The 16507-nt window shown below is 46.5% G+C and overlaps 4 protein-coding genes across 4 annotated transcripts; 2 read left to right on the forward strand and 2 right to left on the reverse strand.

The window, feature by feature from the left end:
- The first annotated feature begins 3299 nt into the window (after positions 1–3299).
- Positions 3300–5251, forward strand: F5B22DRAFT_104173 (transferase family-domain-containing protein). Its single transcript, XM_047968694.1, has one exon. The coding sequence runs from the start codon at positions 3421–3423 to the stop codon at positions 5020–5022; it is 1602 nt and encodes a 533-aa protein (XP_047831531.1). The 5' UTR covers positions 3300–3420; the 3' UTR covers positions 5023–5251.
- Positions 5252–5480: 229 nt separating this feature from the next.
- On the reverse strand, positions 5481–7526 carry F5B22DRAFT_645606 (Metallo-dependent phosphatase; the record flags this gene model as incomplete). Its single annotated transcript, XM_047978608.1, has 5 exons — positions 5481–6156; positions 6234–6361; positions 6425–6903; positions 6960–7092; positions 7167–7526. 5 exons carry the CDS (start codon positions 7524–7526, stop codon positions 5481–5483), a joined length of 1776 nt encoding a protein of 591 aa, XP_047831532.1.
- Positions 7527–11451: 3925 nt separating this feature from the next.
- On the forward strand, positions 11452–13711 carry F5B22DRAFT_104339 (BAR-domain-containing protein). The gene is made up of 4 exons (XM_047968695.1): positions 11452–11911; positions 11990–12160; positions 12222–12337; positions 12394–13711. Exons 1-4 carry the CDS (start codon positions 11785–11787, stop codon positions 13303–13305), a joined length of 1326 nt encoding a protein of 441 aa, XP_047831533.1. The 5' UTR covers positions 11452–11784; the 3' UTR covers positions 13306–13711.
- A 391-nt stretch (positions 13712–14102) lies between these two features.
- Positions 14103–16167, reverse strand: F5B22DRAFT_602892 (uncharacterized protein). The gene is made up of 4 exons (XM_047974704.1): positions 15351–16167; positions 15116–15266; positions 14947–15024; positions 14103–14765 (listed from the first exon to the last, which is right to left on the reverse strand). Exons 1-4 carry the CDS (start codon positions 15733–15735, stop codon positions 14231–14233), a joined length of 1149 nt encoding a protein of 382 aa, XP_047831534.1. The 5' UTR covers positions 15736–16167; the 3' UTR covers positions 14103–14230.
- Positions 16168–16507: the final 340 nt, after the last annotated feature.

Here is a 16507-nt window from a genome sequence, read left to right on the forward strand (position 1 = left end):
CTTTTATCTTTAACTTTATTTAGGTTTTAAAATAAATATAAGGGGTTAAATCTTCCTAATAGTTAAAGTTTAATAGAATTATTAATATATTTATAATATTATAGCAGGGCCTTAATGGTATAATATTAATAATATAGCTATAGTTTAAATACCCTTTAAAGAAATATCCTATCTTTTTATAAATATAATAGGACCCTATTCTTTAAAAAGGCCTTTATAAATATATAATTATAATATAGCCCTTTTTTCTATAGGTATAATAAATAATAGGTTTTTAATTCTTTATCCTTATATTAATATAAAGAATATCGCTTTTCCTATATCCTTTATTCCTATAAAGTAATTATTATTTAATAGTTAAGTTAAGTTTAACTTTAATAATAGAATAACTTTAGCTAATTTTATCCAATAAGGGTTAAAAGGGGGTTATTAAAGTATAAATCTTTATAGCCTTTATTAATAGTTTAATCCTCCTTACTATAATAATTAGTTTATTATAGGTTTAAAAAATAGATTCTTTAGCAATTTTTATTTATAATTTATTATTTAACTTTATTAAAAGGTATATTACCTATACTTTATTTAATAGGTTATTAAAGTCTTTTACTTTTACCTTTTTAAATTTTTTTAAAAAGTTATTAAAAGATTTATTATTCCTTTATATAAAGGTTTATAATATTAACGCTATAATTAAACTATTAGTAATATTATTTAAAATGTTAATATAAAGCTATTATTAAAATGCTTTTTAAAAAACTTAAATAGGATTACTTTTATAATATATAAAAAGGAAATTAATCTATTTCCTTTTAATTAGGTTTTTAAAGCTATTATTTATATAAAATACTTTAACTATTTTATCCTTTAATTCCGCTTTAATAAAGTAAATATAAGATTATAATATAATAAAAAAGAAAAAAAGCTTAACTTTAATCTTTCCTTTATATTTAAAAGTAAATAAACTAGTTTTAATAAAGACTTTATTTTATAATTTCTTTATAACTTATTTATTAATACTTTCCTTAAGGAAAGTAATAGTTAAAGTATTAACTTCCCTTTATAAATTTTAAAGCTATTTTTATTTTTTTTATAAAGCTAACTTCTTCTTTACTATTATAATCTTAATATTTAATTATTAATCTGGAAAGGTATTAATATTTAATTTAACATTTATAATTTTATTAAAGGAATTATTAAGGATATAAAAGGATATTATATTATTTAGCTTTAATATAGCTATTTATAATAGTTTAATAATAATTAAGGAATAAAAAAAAGGAATTAACTTATTATAAAGGTTTATTTTAAAGTAAGGCTAGATTATTAATAGGTAATATATAGGAAGTAGATAGGTTAAAGGTATAGGTAAGGGCTTAATATTATTAATTCCTAGCTCCCTAAATATAAAAAGGGAGCTTGGATACCTTTATATAGTTAACTTCTACGCTATTTCTACCCTTTGGGGTAACTTCTACCCTAGTGCTATAATGTTCCCTGACACAGGACTAGGAACATTTTGATCGCGTGAAGGAGCGCTTTATGATACCACCTCAAAGAGTCGAGATTTTTTGGTAGGCTCCATTTGAATAGATTGTTCAGATAGAATAAGGTGGCCCTCTCAGTCGTATAAATGAGGTCCATTTTTCTCTTTTCCAATTCGCCTCCTGCAAGAACTGCGAGGCCACTGGTGGTATCATGGTCCTAGGCGGTATTTGGATAAAGCAGTCTGTCGTCTTCTGGCAGACTCTCTGAAATTGCTTATAAATAAGTCTCTCAAGTTGGGCAACAACAGCTCTGGTCTTTGAATGAGATATGCATATGTCGTAGAGATATGTCCGATCTATACTAATGATTTGCGCTTCATATCCAAGATGGAGTTCGTCTGCCAAAGTGAGATATGCTGAGTTAATCAGGCTGAATAAACCCTTCTTTTGCGGATCGAATTCTCGATATCTAGGGGAGCTGAGCCCGCTATTGCCTTATATGCCTAGCGAAACTAAGCTCTGGACGTCGTGGTTGTGGATATTTGATCTGCCTATATGGTAACCTCACCGCTTTGATCTATCGGATAAATAATATCATGCTTTTATAACTACGCTATCGTTATATATAGTGGCACAATTCGCAGTGAGGCTAATAATGGTGACTTGATACCTGATGTGTTGTCAGTTGAAGGGCTGTGATCCTCCACGATGCGATGCTACCTCCGACAACCTAGGACTTGTATGCTACCTCAGTATCTAATGATAATGGTACCAGATACAAGACTTTGGTAAGCTGGCGCTGGTTGGAACATGCCTCTAATGCTTCACGTAAGAACAAAAAAAGTAAAGGAAAAGAAAGAGAAAAACATGTGTGTTGGAAGCTATTGTAATCTAGTCAGCGATGCCCACAGTCGGTATGACCTAACGTGTGAACATAGGGTATGATTAGGATTTCATGTAAGATAGGGCTTATGCCGCATGCAATCTGTAAAGTGAGACCAACATGAGCGGTCGAACCTGTATGCCGCGTGGGGGACTGGCCACCACTGTAACCTATGTGTGAACTCGACACTCAGTATCTAAGCTTGGAGCTATATATCTCATTACATCGAAAGACACAACATAATAATGAGAAAGATGAGCTTTGTGCTGATCAGTAAGCAAGCCACAGGAGTCACGAACCATTTGCACTGTACATAATCCCACACAAACCTTCATCAACCTACTTAATTATATATTCACGAAAGAAGATCGAGATAATATTCAATCGCATAAATAGTAACAGTATTGTAATTTATACTTGAAGTTAAAATGGAAAATTTAAGCTATGGAAATTTTCATCAGCTTAAAGTTTGAATTATAACGGGGTTTTAAAGTTGTAATCACAGCCTTCGCTGCTAGTTGGCTGTTGACCATACAGAATGGCCAAGTACCACCTTCGTTATTCCGGTTTCTTTTTGAGGCCCTAACCTAACTGGTTATGCTGTAGCATATGGCTACAGCCTGGTTTGAGCCGCGTACACCATGGTAAACTCGACATAGCCGCCACATTACTTTCGAAATTGATTATAGCGTGACCTTCAAACCAACGTTTAAACCAATATTCTTTTAAAACTCAACTGTAGTGAAAGATATAATTTACTTAAATAATGCTAGAAAATAGTATTTTTCTGATGTCTTTCCGTTTAGGTATTGCAAAGGGCATATTGTTAAGGTTTATATACAGTTCTCAGTATAGTACTAACAGTGGGGCTACTACGTGAGGGGGGTTCATTCGTGACCCCTGCGGTTTGGTGTTATGCACAAACCAGCCATCTAACAAACACCCTTGTCGGGTGGTTTGAGACCAAAAGGCCCCAAAGTCCTTGTTGGCATACCTAGTTGCTAACGAACGTGTAACGATTGCGTGTTCTCATCTCATAGTCAGTACTTGAAGATGGTATCCGTGATCAGGCCGTCGATGCGCTTCATGACGAATGCATCACAAATCCTCGGACAAAATACAAGGCGCATAGCCGGCATTCTAACATCACGCTCGCGGGCCTCGCTTTTCCCCCTCCATGCGTCCCTTTCCACGTTGAAACGCCATTTTGGCACTAATGAAGCTACTCTACACAAGCCTTCCACTGATTACGACTTATACGTCGTACGATCTCAAAGTTGGCAAAAAGACCCATTGCAGGAGTCATGGCAGCTCTCGGATCTTGATTACACAATGCCTCCAGTTTTCCTAAAGACAATGCTGGTATACCCAATTGAGAAGCCATCCATGCGGTCGGTGTTCCTTGGAAGAATGTTAACTAGTTTGTCTGCTACACTCGACCACTATCGCATGTTGAACGCCGTTTTCAGAAAGGAACATGGAGAGCTCAAGTTGATTCGAACCAAGGTAGCTGCAATTCCATTTATAGTGCACCATTCAATGCCCGTCAGCGGATTTAGCTCTCTTGCCAAGTTGAAAAATGCCGGGTTTCCTCCCAATGACCTCAAGCTGCACGAAACACTGAAGGGCAAGAGCAATTACCCTCCCGGGATTCCGCGAATGAAGGCTACTCTAGAAAATCGACCGTTAGCTAAGTTTCAAGCGACTTGGATCGAGGGTGGCGTAATTTTGACATATGGGTTTCATCACGTTGGCGTCGACGGTGCTGCCATGTGCGCGTTCATCGACCAGTGGGCGAGCAATGCCATGCACTTGGCTCACAAGAAGAAAATCCCCCTGAGAACCTCGCTTCATGACGAGTCTGATCGCGGCCGTTTGATGGGCAAGCGTACCTCGACAGAGAACAGAGTCGATTCGTTGTCAACACGTCCCTCGACGCCTAATTTGAGCGTCCAGGCGAAGAGTATGCAGCCTGTAGTCATTCACTTTCACAAGGACGGGATACGAAGAATCAAACAAGCAGCATCTTCAGAACATGATAAGACGTCGACGTATGACGCGATCTGTGCTCTCATCTGGAAATGCGTCACAGCAGCTAGGCTCAAAGTATACAAGCCTGCCCACGACGAGACCACTATTCTTGCACAAACAGTTGATCTTCGGTCCAGGTTCAATCCGCCACTTAGCCCCCTTTTCCAAGGAAACGCTACAATAGGCGTCTTGACAGAGCCGATCCTGGTGACTGATGCCGTAGCAGCCGGCAGTCTACCGCGCCTGAGTTCTCTCGTCCGTGCAGCCCACAGCGGGGTGACTGAAGCGAAGGTCCTGGATCTTATCAGCCGGGTGGCGACTTTGAAGGATAAGACATCAGCTGGCTTGGCTGCAAAGACCCTACAACGCTTTGATATGGCATTAACGGATATGAGACATGCATCACACTATACCGCCGACTTTGGCTTTGGCGCACCTTGTGCTGTCCGAAATGTGTACCGGCCCGGCCTCCCTGGGACCATTAGGGCCGTACCGTCAGCAACTGATGGGGTGGCCGCAGACGAGCTTGCACTGGAAGTAGAGATGCCAATCGACCTAGATTGTTTGGAACACTTCGTTACGGATTCGGAGCTATTGCAATATGCTGATATAGTTTGCGCATAGTTAGGTACGGTTGCCGTCAACCCACTGACGTATTGTCAACTGGCCTGATTGACTATAGAGTCGAAGGCAGCATCTTAAGGTCAGAATGAAAACCACATTAACGTCAGCTTTCGGCTACCTACCTAGTTACTGGCAATGCTTCCACGAATCATAGACGGACGATATTTTTTTTCCCCTTTTGTTTTCTTTTTTTCCTTTTTCTCATTCGTCTTACACCAATTCGAGCGTTTTCATAGTGACACTTAAGGAAAAGAGAAGGGGAAACGGGACTAGAACGGATAGTCTCTATTTCTTTTCAAGTCATTACATCTAATTATGATTATGACTCTATAATGCACAAGAACTTCTATTTTATATTACAACATGCCTCCAACTCTTAGCGATTGCGAAAGAGCATGACTATTGCTTACGTGTATCAGGGCTCGTGAAAGCCCCTCTTCGACACAGATAGTAATCTACTAGTACATGACGACAACAGCCAACAGGGCAGTCCAAACAAGAAGGACGACGCCCGAGACAACACCCACAGTCCCAGCAGCACCAGGCATGACTGTCGGCGATGGAGTGGCACCCGTAGGTGTAGAGCCATTACCACCGCTCCCACTTCCACTACCACCAGCACCATCAACCACGGCAATACGCCCGTCAAGTTCGAAATCAATGGGACTTTTCGCCTTGATATACTCCACAAGGACCTCGTCGAGAGTATCCAGAACAACAAGATCCTCAATCGGCTCGATGAAATTATCGCCACCGCCGGCCAAAAAGTCAATCGTAACAACGGTGTAGTCAGCCTCCATATCGACATCCTCGCCGCCAATCTCGAGGCTGACAAGTCGGTCGCCGACTTCGTTGTCGGGGTTATAACCGATCTTGATGCCCTTGCTAACCTGCACGAAGCTCGTCACGGGCTCGCCGTTCTCTTGGTTCACGGCGCTCACGATGCCCTCGAAAGTGCTCCAGAGCTGGGCGCCTGTGAATTCGATCTCGACTACGGCGTTGCTGAAGGGGAAGGAGGTGAGGACCTCGCCGCGCGTGATGGGCCCTTGGTCGATGCTGGCGCGGATACCGCCGGCGTTGGCGAAGGCGAAGACGGCGGAGCTGCCGCTGTCGAGACGGTATTGGAGCATGGCGCTGGGACTTGCATCAGTATTGATTGCTTATTAGGAGGTTTGCTAATAGGGATTGGGTAGGAGGGACTTCGAACTTACTCGCTGATCAGATCGCCTAGCGTGCACTCCTTATCCTGGCACGTGGTCTGGTCGAGGACGATGTTAGACTCCCCAATCTCCTCGGCCGCGAACTTCTCGAACGGACCCCTCCACTCCTTGATTTTGGCCTGCGTAACTTGGGAGTTAGTCTACGGAGAAAAGGAAAATAAGGAACAAAAAGAGGGACGTACCTGAAGCTCCTCATCCAGCTTCGTGGTATTGGTCAAATGCATGGGGGCACCATGGTACGCAAGGATCTTGCCCTCCTCGTCGAACGTAACATCGATGTACCCAAGGTACTCTCCCCAGCGATACGCCGTGACGATAAAGACCTCATCACCATCCTTGTTCGTCTCGATAGTCGGGTAAGGTCCCTTGGCGTCCTCGGCGTCGCCGAGAAGCGTGTGCGAGTGTCCGCCCATGATGAGCTGCAGACCCGAGATCTCCTGCGCGAGACGCTTATCTTCTTCGTAGCCGATGTGCGTGATGGCCGCGATGCGCGTGATGTTGGTGGTGCTGCGGATCTCGTCGACGGCGGCCTGGACGGCGGCCACGACGTCCGTGAACTGCGTGCCTGGGCCGGGATTGCTGATGCTGGAAACTGTCTCCGTGGTTGCGCCGATGATGGCCAGCCCGTACTTTTCGAAGATGTGGTAGGGCTTGATTGTAGCTGGGATGTCATGATTTAGTAAAGTTTCTCTCCCTCTCTCGTGACGGGTTGCTCACAGTTCAACTTCTTGTTATCTGAGACGATGTTTGCCGAGACGATGGGGAATGTCAGATTATTGAGAAAATCGCCCAAGTAGTCGTCACCGCGGTCCCATTCGTGGTTACCGAGTGTCATAGCATCGAACCCGATCTAAAACCTCCGTAAGCAATTATCCTGAGCCTCTAAGGGTGCTGCTGAGTCCGCATTGGTCGTCGTTCACCCACCTGGTTGAGAGTGTCGGCGATCTTCTCGCCGCCGTAGAAGCTGAAGAACAGCGTGCCCTGAAACTCGTCGCCAACATTAAGTACCAAGCTATCAGGGTGATCCGGCCGGGTCTCGTCGAGGACAGTCTTGACCCGCGCATAGCCTCCGTAACAGCCCTTCTCAGGGCTCGTGCAGTCCGTGCCGGAGGACGAGAACTGGTCCAAGTGGGCGTGGACATCGTTGATGTGGTAGAACGAGATATTGTAGTTACCACCGTCGTCGATGAAGCGCTTGTTTGCCCGCTTGCTGTACAGCGAGTCCTCAGCGAGGCTGAGGCCGGCTACGGCAAGCGACAAGAGCGGCAATGTCGCGCGGACCATGATGGGCAATTGATTTGACCTATTTGACCCTCCCGTTGACGTCGTAGCGCCAATTGACCTGTCTTGAACCAGGCGATCAATCTCCGAACGTGTATTGTCTAGCTTCTCGCCCTGGCTGCGAAACCTCGTCGAAGCAGCAAAACAAGAGAGCTGACGCGCACGCTGGAAATAACATTTAAATACCTACATATCGGCATCGCAACGCCGACGCCGCACTCTTGGCACATACAGGCACATGCTACCTTTGATTCGATTGTTTCTGTTCCCAGCAGATGTAATCTGTAGATAGTAGTGGGCCGACCATGTCAAGGGCACCGCGAACCTGGTAGCTCATCTGCTCATCCCTCGTCGAGCCTATCACGATGTCTGTAAGGATCATGCCTAACTAGAAAAGACAGGAGCATCGACAATGCCCAGGCTTGGCGGCTCTGGTGCTTTTCCTAATAATGGGGACCACGTGGGGAGGAGACCATGAAGGAAACGAAAGATGGTAAGTAGAGCAGTTCGTTGGTGCTCTCGCGTACATGTACATGCCTACATACATAGGTACATGTACAGCTGAGTTCTGTCAATTGGAATCCCGGGGTTCGCCGTCGGCTGGGCTGTTGTGTTCTAGAAAGTCTGATTGTCTTGACATTCGGGATGAAGAACATTGATTGATTGAGACACTAACTCTAGAACCAAGGTCTTAGCCTAGGATGGGATGCAAGCAGACTAACTAACATCTGTCTTATCTTGCACGAATCACAGATATCTTAGCAGGCCTTAGGATGAGGGTATAGCAATTGGCTCGCCTGCACTTGTGCATCCTGCGACCGGAGAACAGAATCATTTGTGGCGAGGGCGGCGTTGAGGAGCACCAACAACATCTCGTCTCAACAGCTTGTGCGAATACCGGTCAGAACCGGTCTCTCCCTTGAACCTAGCCAAGCATTTCGATCGGCGCAACGAAACGCCACGTACGAGCTATTATCGAAACAGAGTGCCGGGCGCATTCTTGGTGACGAAAGAGTTGTTGGTTATTGTGCATGCTATCGGTGCTTCACATCGGTGCTTCAGACTGATCAAGTGCACCTATTATGTGTACAGCAGCATCATCGATGAGACATGGCCCGACAGCCACTCGGCCAGTACTGGCCAGTAGTACCTGGCTGCCGATAATTGGCGAAGAGAGAAAGAAGATGAAACGGCTTAGAGCGGCAGTTTTATGTGCGAATTGCCCTATGAGAGGATATTCACATTTAGCGGCTTACATTACCTACCTCATTAGTTGCCTATCTCACAGCCTCTTCGTCATTTCCAGCACGGCGCGTAAACATCTTACACTGCATATCAGCCTATATGCCCGTTACTTGGCACACGATAAGCATCATTCCCGACAGGGCGTTACGCTGGGGGCGCAGTAGTCTTGATTGACTGGCAGCTGTGCGATGTCTACACGAAGCGACGCAAATGCTTGCAATTCCTGGTATTTATTGTCCAATGAAAGCTCCGAAGGATGCCCAAATTTAAGTAAGTCGGTCAGAGTCGGTCATACCATTGTCGAGCGCACGACAGACACGCGATCTTGATAGTGGCGACAGTGGTGTAAGATTACACATCGCACTACCTACTTAGGTATTGTAGGCAGTTGTTGACTTACAATCTTCGACACGGGTATGTAGATGATGAGGGCTTATTGCCAATGCTGGGCACGCCTGATCACAACATGTCGTGAATGGTCGGAAAGGTTTCAACGGCCTGCAAAGCACACGCATTGTTTCGCATCAGTGACGGGATGTGACTGAGAAAAAAGCAAGAAAGGGAACTCGAAAAGACCGTCCTTATGCGATGCTGCAAGATTTGGGCCGAGTGCATAGTTGAGCTCCCTGTATTTCCTCGTGGCTCTATATCATGACGCTGTCTTACTGTTCATTCGACTTGCGAAGATCGCTCCAACGAAGATGGATGATACGTATACGAGGCTGCTTGGTGTAGGTGAATGAACAAACACCTGCATAACCTACCTATTCCAGTTAACACTCGCCATTCTGGACGGGCTCGACAGGCAAGGCTTCGTGTTCGCTGAGGCGTTTTCCAGGCGTTGGACGGAACCGAACCCCTGGATCGTCGAATGGATATGGGGCGAATGGAGAGAGACGAAACGCATCAATTGAGGCGCAGTTCAAGCTTAACCTGGACCCAAGGGCGTTTTCCCCATCTTTCCCCGTCTTCCCGCGGTGTCAGAAGCCTCAACAAAAATAAGAGTTATTCATTGGGCCACAGGTTACCGATACGCGCTTGTAAAACGGGTCTTTCGTCCTTGGGAATATATATGGTAGTAAGAGACGGAGAGTTCCGCAACGGTGGGGGGTTGACGATACTGACTGACACTTGCACAGAGCCCAGGAGCTACAATAGTTGTATATTCTCACTTTCCACAAGTTTTGAATCCAGAAAATCAACAGAGAGATGCTTGATAGAATGACAGAAATGTCCACCAGGTTCATGGACTCTCAAATAAGGCCAATAATTCTCCATTCCACGTGAAATAAAATTAAACTTTTTTGGCGGGATATACTCTAATCCACGCATATTTTTTTTTTTTTTTTTTTTTTTTTTGTAGCAATCATACCATGTTCGTACTCGGTTTTCTTCGCAGCCAATCGTCATCTCCAAGGTTGTCTGTTTCAGGCCAGATTAGGCAGATGACAATAAGTCCACGGTACGTGGAAATACAAAGAAAGCTGTCCATAAACACATCCAGTGCATACCCAACTGTGCGCAATTGCGCATCGTCAAAAGTACCGACGAGTATCTTCCAGTAACTTTCATCAAGGTAATTAAGTCGAAGTTTAACCGCTCTCCTCCCCTTGCACACGCCAGCACTAATATCTACCATGTACCTAGGCATTAACTTCAACTACATAGCCAGATAGATAGAATTTAAGCTATAGATAAAGTTTAGATGATCTTAGGTATTGCCGTGGGATAATAACCTAGGAGATCCCCGATCATCACACACACACACACATGCTCTCTCCCTCTCCCTTCTTTTCTCTTTATTGTTCCCCTTCATTCATTTCCCTTCTACCTAACGACCCCGAGTTCTGAGAGCAAAGCCCAAGTCCAAGTCGACGCCATCTGATCAATCGGTCATTTGTATCATTACATCATTAGCCAGATCTTCCTTTGATATACCCGGGGAGAATATACCTGCCCCCCCTCGTATCCTCTCATATTGCTGCCATATTGATCTACCTATCCTATCCCTTACTAAATAAACCCTTATCACGGTAAGTGGACATGTGTGCCTCCTCTTGCATGATGACCCCTTCTCCGCACGATCGTCCCGTCAACAATATATTGCCACTCCTAGATTCCAGTGCCGACTTTTGTTGGTGGCATTGCGTTACACGTACCCTACCTACTGTCAAGTGATATATATGCCGCCCTTCTCGCCGTGTCTTGCGTGCGTGGGGGTTTCCAACCCTTCTTCTATTCTCGTTTCTCTTCCCTCTTCGTCTACATAGTATTCCTCTCTTTACCATCGATGCCCACCTCTCCACACTCTACATATCACGCTAATCAAGAAGAAGGATCAAGAAGAAGGACTGGCCGAGAACGAGCCTCAAATCCTGTACTCGAGACCCTCCACACTTTGAGAACCCTCCGATCTCCGCGCTTGGTCTTTTAGCGTAGGTACCTGCATGCCACACGCACAGCACCCTGCACGCTGCAAGCTCACCAACTACCTAGCTGCAGCTCGTAGCCTATCGACCACCACTATCGACCCCCTAGAGGACCCTAGAGGACCCTCTTCTGGCAGCACCTCGGGCGCCTGGACACCACCGAGACCACCTAATCTAGATGCCACGCCGCTTCAGACACTAGCTGTGCTTCAAGGACCACTATAAAACCACTATAACTGCGCTATCTCGAGATTGACAGGGGCTTCTGAACAGCCGACCAGGGGGCCCACGTCTCCACTACGCCACCCCGACACAGGACAAGACAATTCGACAATTCAAGCTCGCTCACGGTAGCTCTCGAGTATCGAATATACATCCTCCCCTCGCACCCAACCTCGAACAATCCGATACCAGCCTTTTTGTTTTCTGTTCTGCGTTCTGTCTCTCGTTCTTGTGTCTCTCCCGTTCCTTTCTCTCTTTAACGAACTCTGTCATTCATCCTCACGCATCTGGACGGTCGATCTCGCTCCAACTGATGCAATAGACCAAGCACCGATACAGTACAGCACAGCAGACCTGCACTCAAGATGGTGTTCACAAAGAAGATAGACCGCGCCTTTCAATGGGCTGGCGAGAAGATGGGCCACGAGGCCAAGATCACACACTCCGATGACTTCAAAATGTTAGAGACCGAGATGAGCTTGCGGTATGATGGTATGTTCAATCTTCTATACTACCACCACTAGCCGAGCCTCCAATTGCGCAATTGCTAACACCTACCTCTTTGGACAGGCATGGACCGTCTCCAGAAGTCGATGAACGTATACATAAAGTCACTCTCACGTCGAGGCGAGACCTTCGAGGACAAGGAGAAGGGTCTACCTGTTAGCTACCTCGGCCGGACCATGATTGCCCATGGTGAGGAATTCGAGCCTGATTCCGAATATGGCAACAACTTGATAGGTATGTTTCTCTGTGACGAAGGAGAATTATTATCCAAGCACGTCCACTAATAGCACGATAGCAATGGGACGAGCAAACGAACGAATTGCTGGTCTTCAAGAGACCTATGTTTCTCACGCCACATCATACTGGCTGGAAGGGCTAGAGCGGTCGCTGGCAATGATGAAGGAGTATCAGGTTGGTCTCTTCATCTCGACTCTTCCTCTACCCCACGCTAACATCTTCACAAACAGTCTGCCCGCAAGAAGCTCGAGAATCGTCGCCTGACATACGAATCCTGTGCCACCAAGATACAGAAAGCGAAACGTGAAGACTTCCGACTAGAGGACGAGCTCCGAACGTCGAAAGCGAAATATGAAGAGTCGTCCGAGGACGTATACCGCCGCATGATGGACATCAAGGAAGCAGAAGCAGACTCCGTCCGGGACCTAGGCAACTTTCTAGATAGCGAGCTCGACTACTACGAACGTTGTGCCGAGGAACTTCGAAGGGTCAAGCAGGATTGGATGGGAAGCCAGACACAATCGCCGGCAGGCTCCCGCGCTTCGGATTTTGGTAGTGTTCGACGCCCGACAAATCGACAGAGAGGAGATGTGATTCGATCCCACTCCGAAGTCGACGATCGGGCTGAACAGTGGGCGGGTCGACAGGACATCTACAATCGCGAGCCGACTCCCGAAGCAGTGCGAATGCCCATTCGATCGAACCGGTCCGCATCAGGGGGCAGTGCGACACATGAAGTAGTACGTCCCACCATTAACCGTTCTGTGACGTACCGCGAGCCACCACAACCTCCTGTTCCTGAAATATCTGTACGCCCGACCCAGACTATGCCTCCCAATGTTGGCAGTCTACGCAGCAATTTGCGCCCTGTCAGCAGAATCCAAACCACCCAGAACCTCAGTCCCGATTGCTTTGGCGATGATTATGATACAGCAACGAGCAGCGGCAGTCCCGATTATGACCGCAGCGATAGTCCTGCTACTAGCTACGGGAGCTTGAGTCGAACCACAAGCAATACTGCTCTTCGTCCCACCCCTGCTCCGACAACGGCCAAAAAGGCGCCTCCGCCACCACCACCGAGCCGGTCGAAGAAGCCGCCGCCGCCCATCCCGGCAAAACGAGATGTTTCATATCACACTTGATCATGTAAAACTGACGACAATATTTCAAGGCATGGGTTATATGAAAAAAGTAATGTTACCGTGGGTGCATATATAAACACCTACGGAGTAAAGATCGGGAGTTTCGAGCGAACAAAATTTGGCGGTCTGGTGTATTTTTGGCAAAGGTTGCTTCGAAGGGTTAATTATTCGTGGTTGAGACACCATCATCAAGGTTTATTCGGTGGCGTCGGTGCACTTTAGAAATGAATGAAAGCTCACTCGTGACGTGAGCGTGGCACACGCCTCGGGGATTCTATTATGGACTGGTTCCTTTCTACTATCCCCTCTAAAAGTAATACATTTTTAGTATGAACGTTTGTTATGCTTAATCAACCTTGGTTTCGTATGTGACCTTATGAACCCTGTCACCGAGCCAGCCAGATTTAGAAAAATTATTGTATACATCAATTAGCAAAATCGGCTTGATGATTAGTTGACTGCTTTTCTATCTCAGTAGATGTCTACCACGTTTGTAGCTATGCTTTGGCTGAAGAACATTGCACTGCCTGCATTATACAGTTTCGGAACTACTGATCTGTGATTCCCCCCTTCCCATGACGCTAGACATATATGATATATCTATCTTTAACAGAGTAGATGGGCCAACATCGGAAGTTATATATATATATCTAAGTTCAACGAATTTAGTTACCTCGCAGCTCAGCTGCCACGACAGACAAGTTCTTCCATAGTCCACTTTGTAGAATTGTCTTCTGATTGACGTCGCCTCGCCTTGCCTTATGAGGTTTGACGGACGTGCGGTGATACTCATGCCATTAACGCGATATGCTTTAATTCACTGCGAGTATAGTTAGTATCTTCGCATACCATAAGGGAACAACTAAGAACGACATGAAAGGGAGGCAGGGAGGGGGGAGTAGAAGGGAGAAAAGAAAATAAACCTTTAAAAAAAAACAATAATTGGGTAAAGGATGACGTACTCTTGAACCTGCTCCCCAACTTTCATCCCCCTATACTCCACAACATCACCCTCATCACGCCCAAGCTTACTCTGCTCCTCTCTTACAATCCTCGCGCGCTCGACGAGTTGCGGGATAGGAACCAAATCGAAATCGCTCGCAAGATGGTAAAAAAAGGTACTACTAATCCTGACGAGCGGTCTATCCGGGAATTCCTCTTTCCTCTTATTGATCGTCGCGATCGTAGCGTCGTTGACCACAACCTCGTGGAAACCAGCTTTTACCAGTCCCCCCGTGACGTGCTCGAGCTGTTTGCCCGCTTGCACGAGGAGATGGTTGCCCGCGGGGATCTTCACGGGGATCCGACGGCCTGTGTTGCGCGCCCAGATGTGCAGGCCTGGATACCGGCTGCGGCCGTGGATCGTGAGGAAGTTCAGGTCCGTGTGGAAGCCTGCGAGGATGGTGTCTTTCTGCCCGTATTTGTGCAGGTCTGAGGCTGTGGGGGCGAGGAGGTGGGGGCTGTTTGGGGGGTGGTGTTAGTTAAGAAAGTAAGTAAGTAAGTGAGGGAACTTGATGAGAAGTGTAGAAATATAAATAGAATGATGGTGAAGGTGAGGATGAGAAAATGTTGCTGGCGAATTACAAAGGTAACCGATGTTGCGTGGGTAAGACATGACGAAGATGCCGGAGCTCAACTCACCCATATCTTGCTGCATCGCTGAATGTCTCGGCAGGCAAACCCATGCCCACAGCCGCCATTTGCGCGAGTCCGGAAACACTGTTTTATAAAAAAAGAAAGGAAGCAGTTAGTTGCACTTGTCTTATCTTGTACTCTGTGTGATCGCGCAGTTTCATCCAAGTACACTTACGCGCTCTTCATGCTCTCACCCCACTGCGTCATGACAGGCGTCCAGCGCTCGCGGATGCCCTCGGCAGCAGGGACAATGTTCTCGGCGTTCAAGCCCGGGAATTGCGTCTTGTACGGCGCGGGCTCTCCCATGCGCCAGAAGAAGCGGCATTCTATACATCATCAGTTTCCTCTAACTACTGGTATTCACAACAACAAAAAACCCCCTTCTTTTAAGATGAGTGAGAACCACGTACTCGGATCCGGCGCATGCCCACTGATATCAAGCGGCCGCTCCTCAGGCGCAAGGCGACGAATGACGTCGAGACAGGGCTCGTCGACAGCGCACTTGGGCTTCTCGGTGTTCTCGAGCGTGACGCCGACCTGGTATCCGAGCGCAGGCCGCTCGTCGCCGCGCAGCACGTCCTCGGGCTGCGCGAAGTAGTCTTCCAGGAGATCGAGGAAGGCGACGTTGTCGGGCTCGGCCACGCGGCTGTCGTGCAGCACGAGCGCGCCGTAGGAGATGAGGGCGCGGGCCGCTTTCGCGCACTCCTCTTGCGCGGCGGCCGAGTCGGGCGACGAGAGGAAGATGTCCAGGTCGATGACTGGGAGGTCCATTGCGGGCTCCTCTAGCAGACTCATTTTGGTTTTGTGTGTTGTGTGTTTCCCTGGTGTCGTTTCCCTTTTTGCTGTTGGAGGGGCAGATTGTGGTTTTTCTCGAGGCGGGGCTCCAAGAGCGTGGCTTTGAGCGTGGAGGGGAGAGCAAAGTAAATGGCCCTCGGAATACTCTTTATGAGTGGCAAATCAGTCAACAACACAGTTCAGGTTTACATTTGCATTGGCAGTGCTTGCCAAGGTCCTTATGAATTTGCGAAATGAAGCAGGTCTTTACTTTTGGAGAGAAGAGTTTGATTAAGGTATACCGATGGAAAATAGGGTATACTTTTATAGTTGTAGATACGTCTGTCTATTCAGATAGGCAAAACCCTGGTGAACAGATAGATAATGGAACGATTCTTTTGCATTTACTTATGTCTTTATGGTGGATCGGGCATCTCCAACTACAATACCTTAGTGTAGATTAGCGGCATTCATTCGCTGGCCGAGACCGTTCATCAATGTCCATCTATGTTCATCAATGGCATGTGGTATTCATTCTCACCTTGGACAGATGAAGAAATATCTGGGGAAGGCCGGCCACAGCCGCTTTCCGATGGTCAAACTGTATCTTAGAGACCATCTTAGTCTCTTAACTTAGACTAACTACATGGTATTTTTTAGTACATCTGGACTGTTCCGACGATTGCCGTCGGAGATAGATTTCAGTCGGCCGATGATTCGACCGACCAATGAATCACGTTGGTATGTGTCAAGGTATGGCCATTGCCATTGTGATTGTATTGAGGTTGTAGAT

This window comes from Xylaria bambusicola, assembly GCF_022495145.1.
Source record: "Xylaria bambusicola strain CBS 139988 unplaced genomic scaffold F5B22scaffold_16, whole genome shotgun sequence".
Classification (NCBI taxonomy): Eukaryota; Fungi; Ascomycota; class Sordariomycetes; order Xylariales; family Xylariaceae; genus Xylaria; species Xylaria bambusicola.

Coding starts and splice junctions, on each gene's coding strand:
- F5B22DRAFT_104173 (XM_047968694.1), top strand. CDS start 3,421: ATGGTATCCGTGATCAGGCCGTCGATGCGCTTCATGACGAATGCATCA.
- F5B22DRAFT_104339 (XM_047968695.1), top strand. CDS start 11,785: ATGGTGTTCACAAAGAAGATAGACCGCGCCTTTCAATGGGCTGGCGAG. Junction 12,161..12,221: donor ATATGGCAACAACTTGATAG/GTATGTTTCTCT, acceptor ATAGCACGATAG/CAATGGGACGAGCAAACGAA. Junction 12,338..12,393: donor CAATGATGAAGGAGTATCAG/GTTGGTCTCTTC, acceptor CTTCACAAACAG/TCTGCCCGCAAGAAGCTCGA.
- F5B22DRAFT_602892 (XM_047974704.1), bottom strand. CDS start 15,735: ATGAGTCTGCTAGAGGAGCCCGCAATGGACCTCCCAGTCATCGACCTG. Junction 15,025..15,115: donor GGTGAGAGCATGAAGAGCGC/GTAAGTGTACTT, acceptor TTTATAAAACAG/TGTTTCCGGACTCGCGCAAA. Junction 14,766..14,946: donor AGCGATGCAGCAAGATATGG/GTGAGTTGAGCT, acceptor CCCCCCAAACAG/CCCCCACCTCCTCGCCCCCA.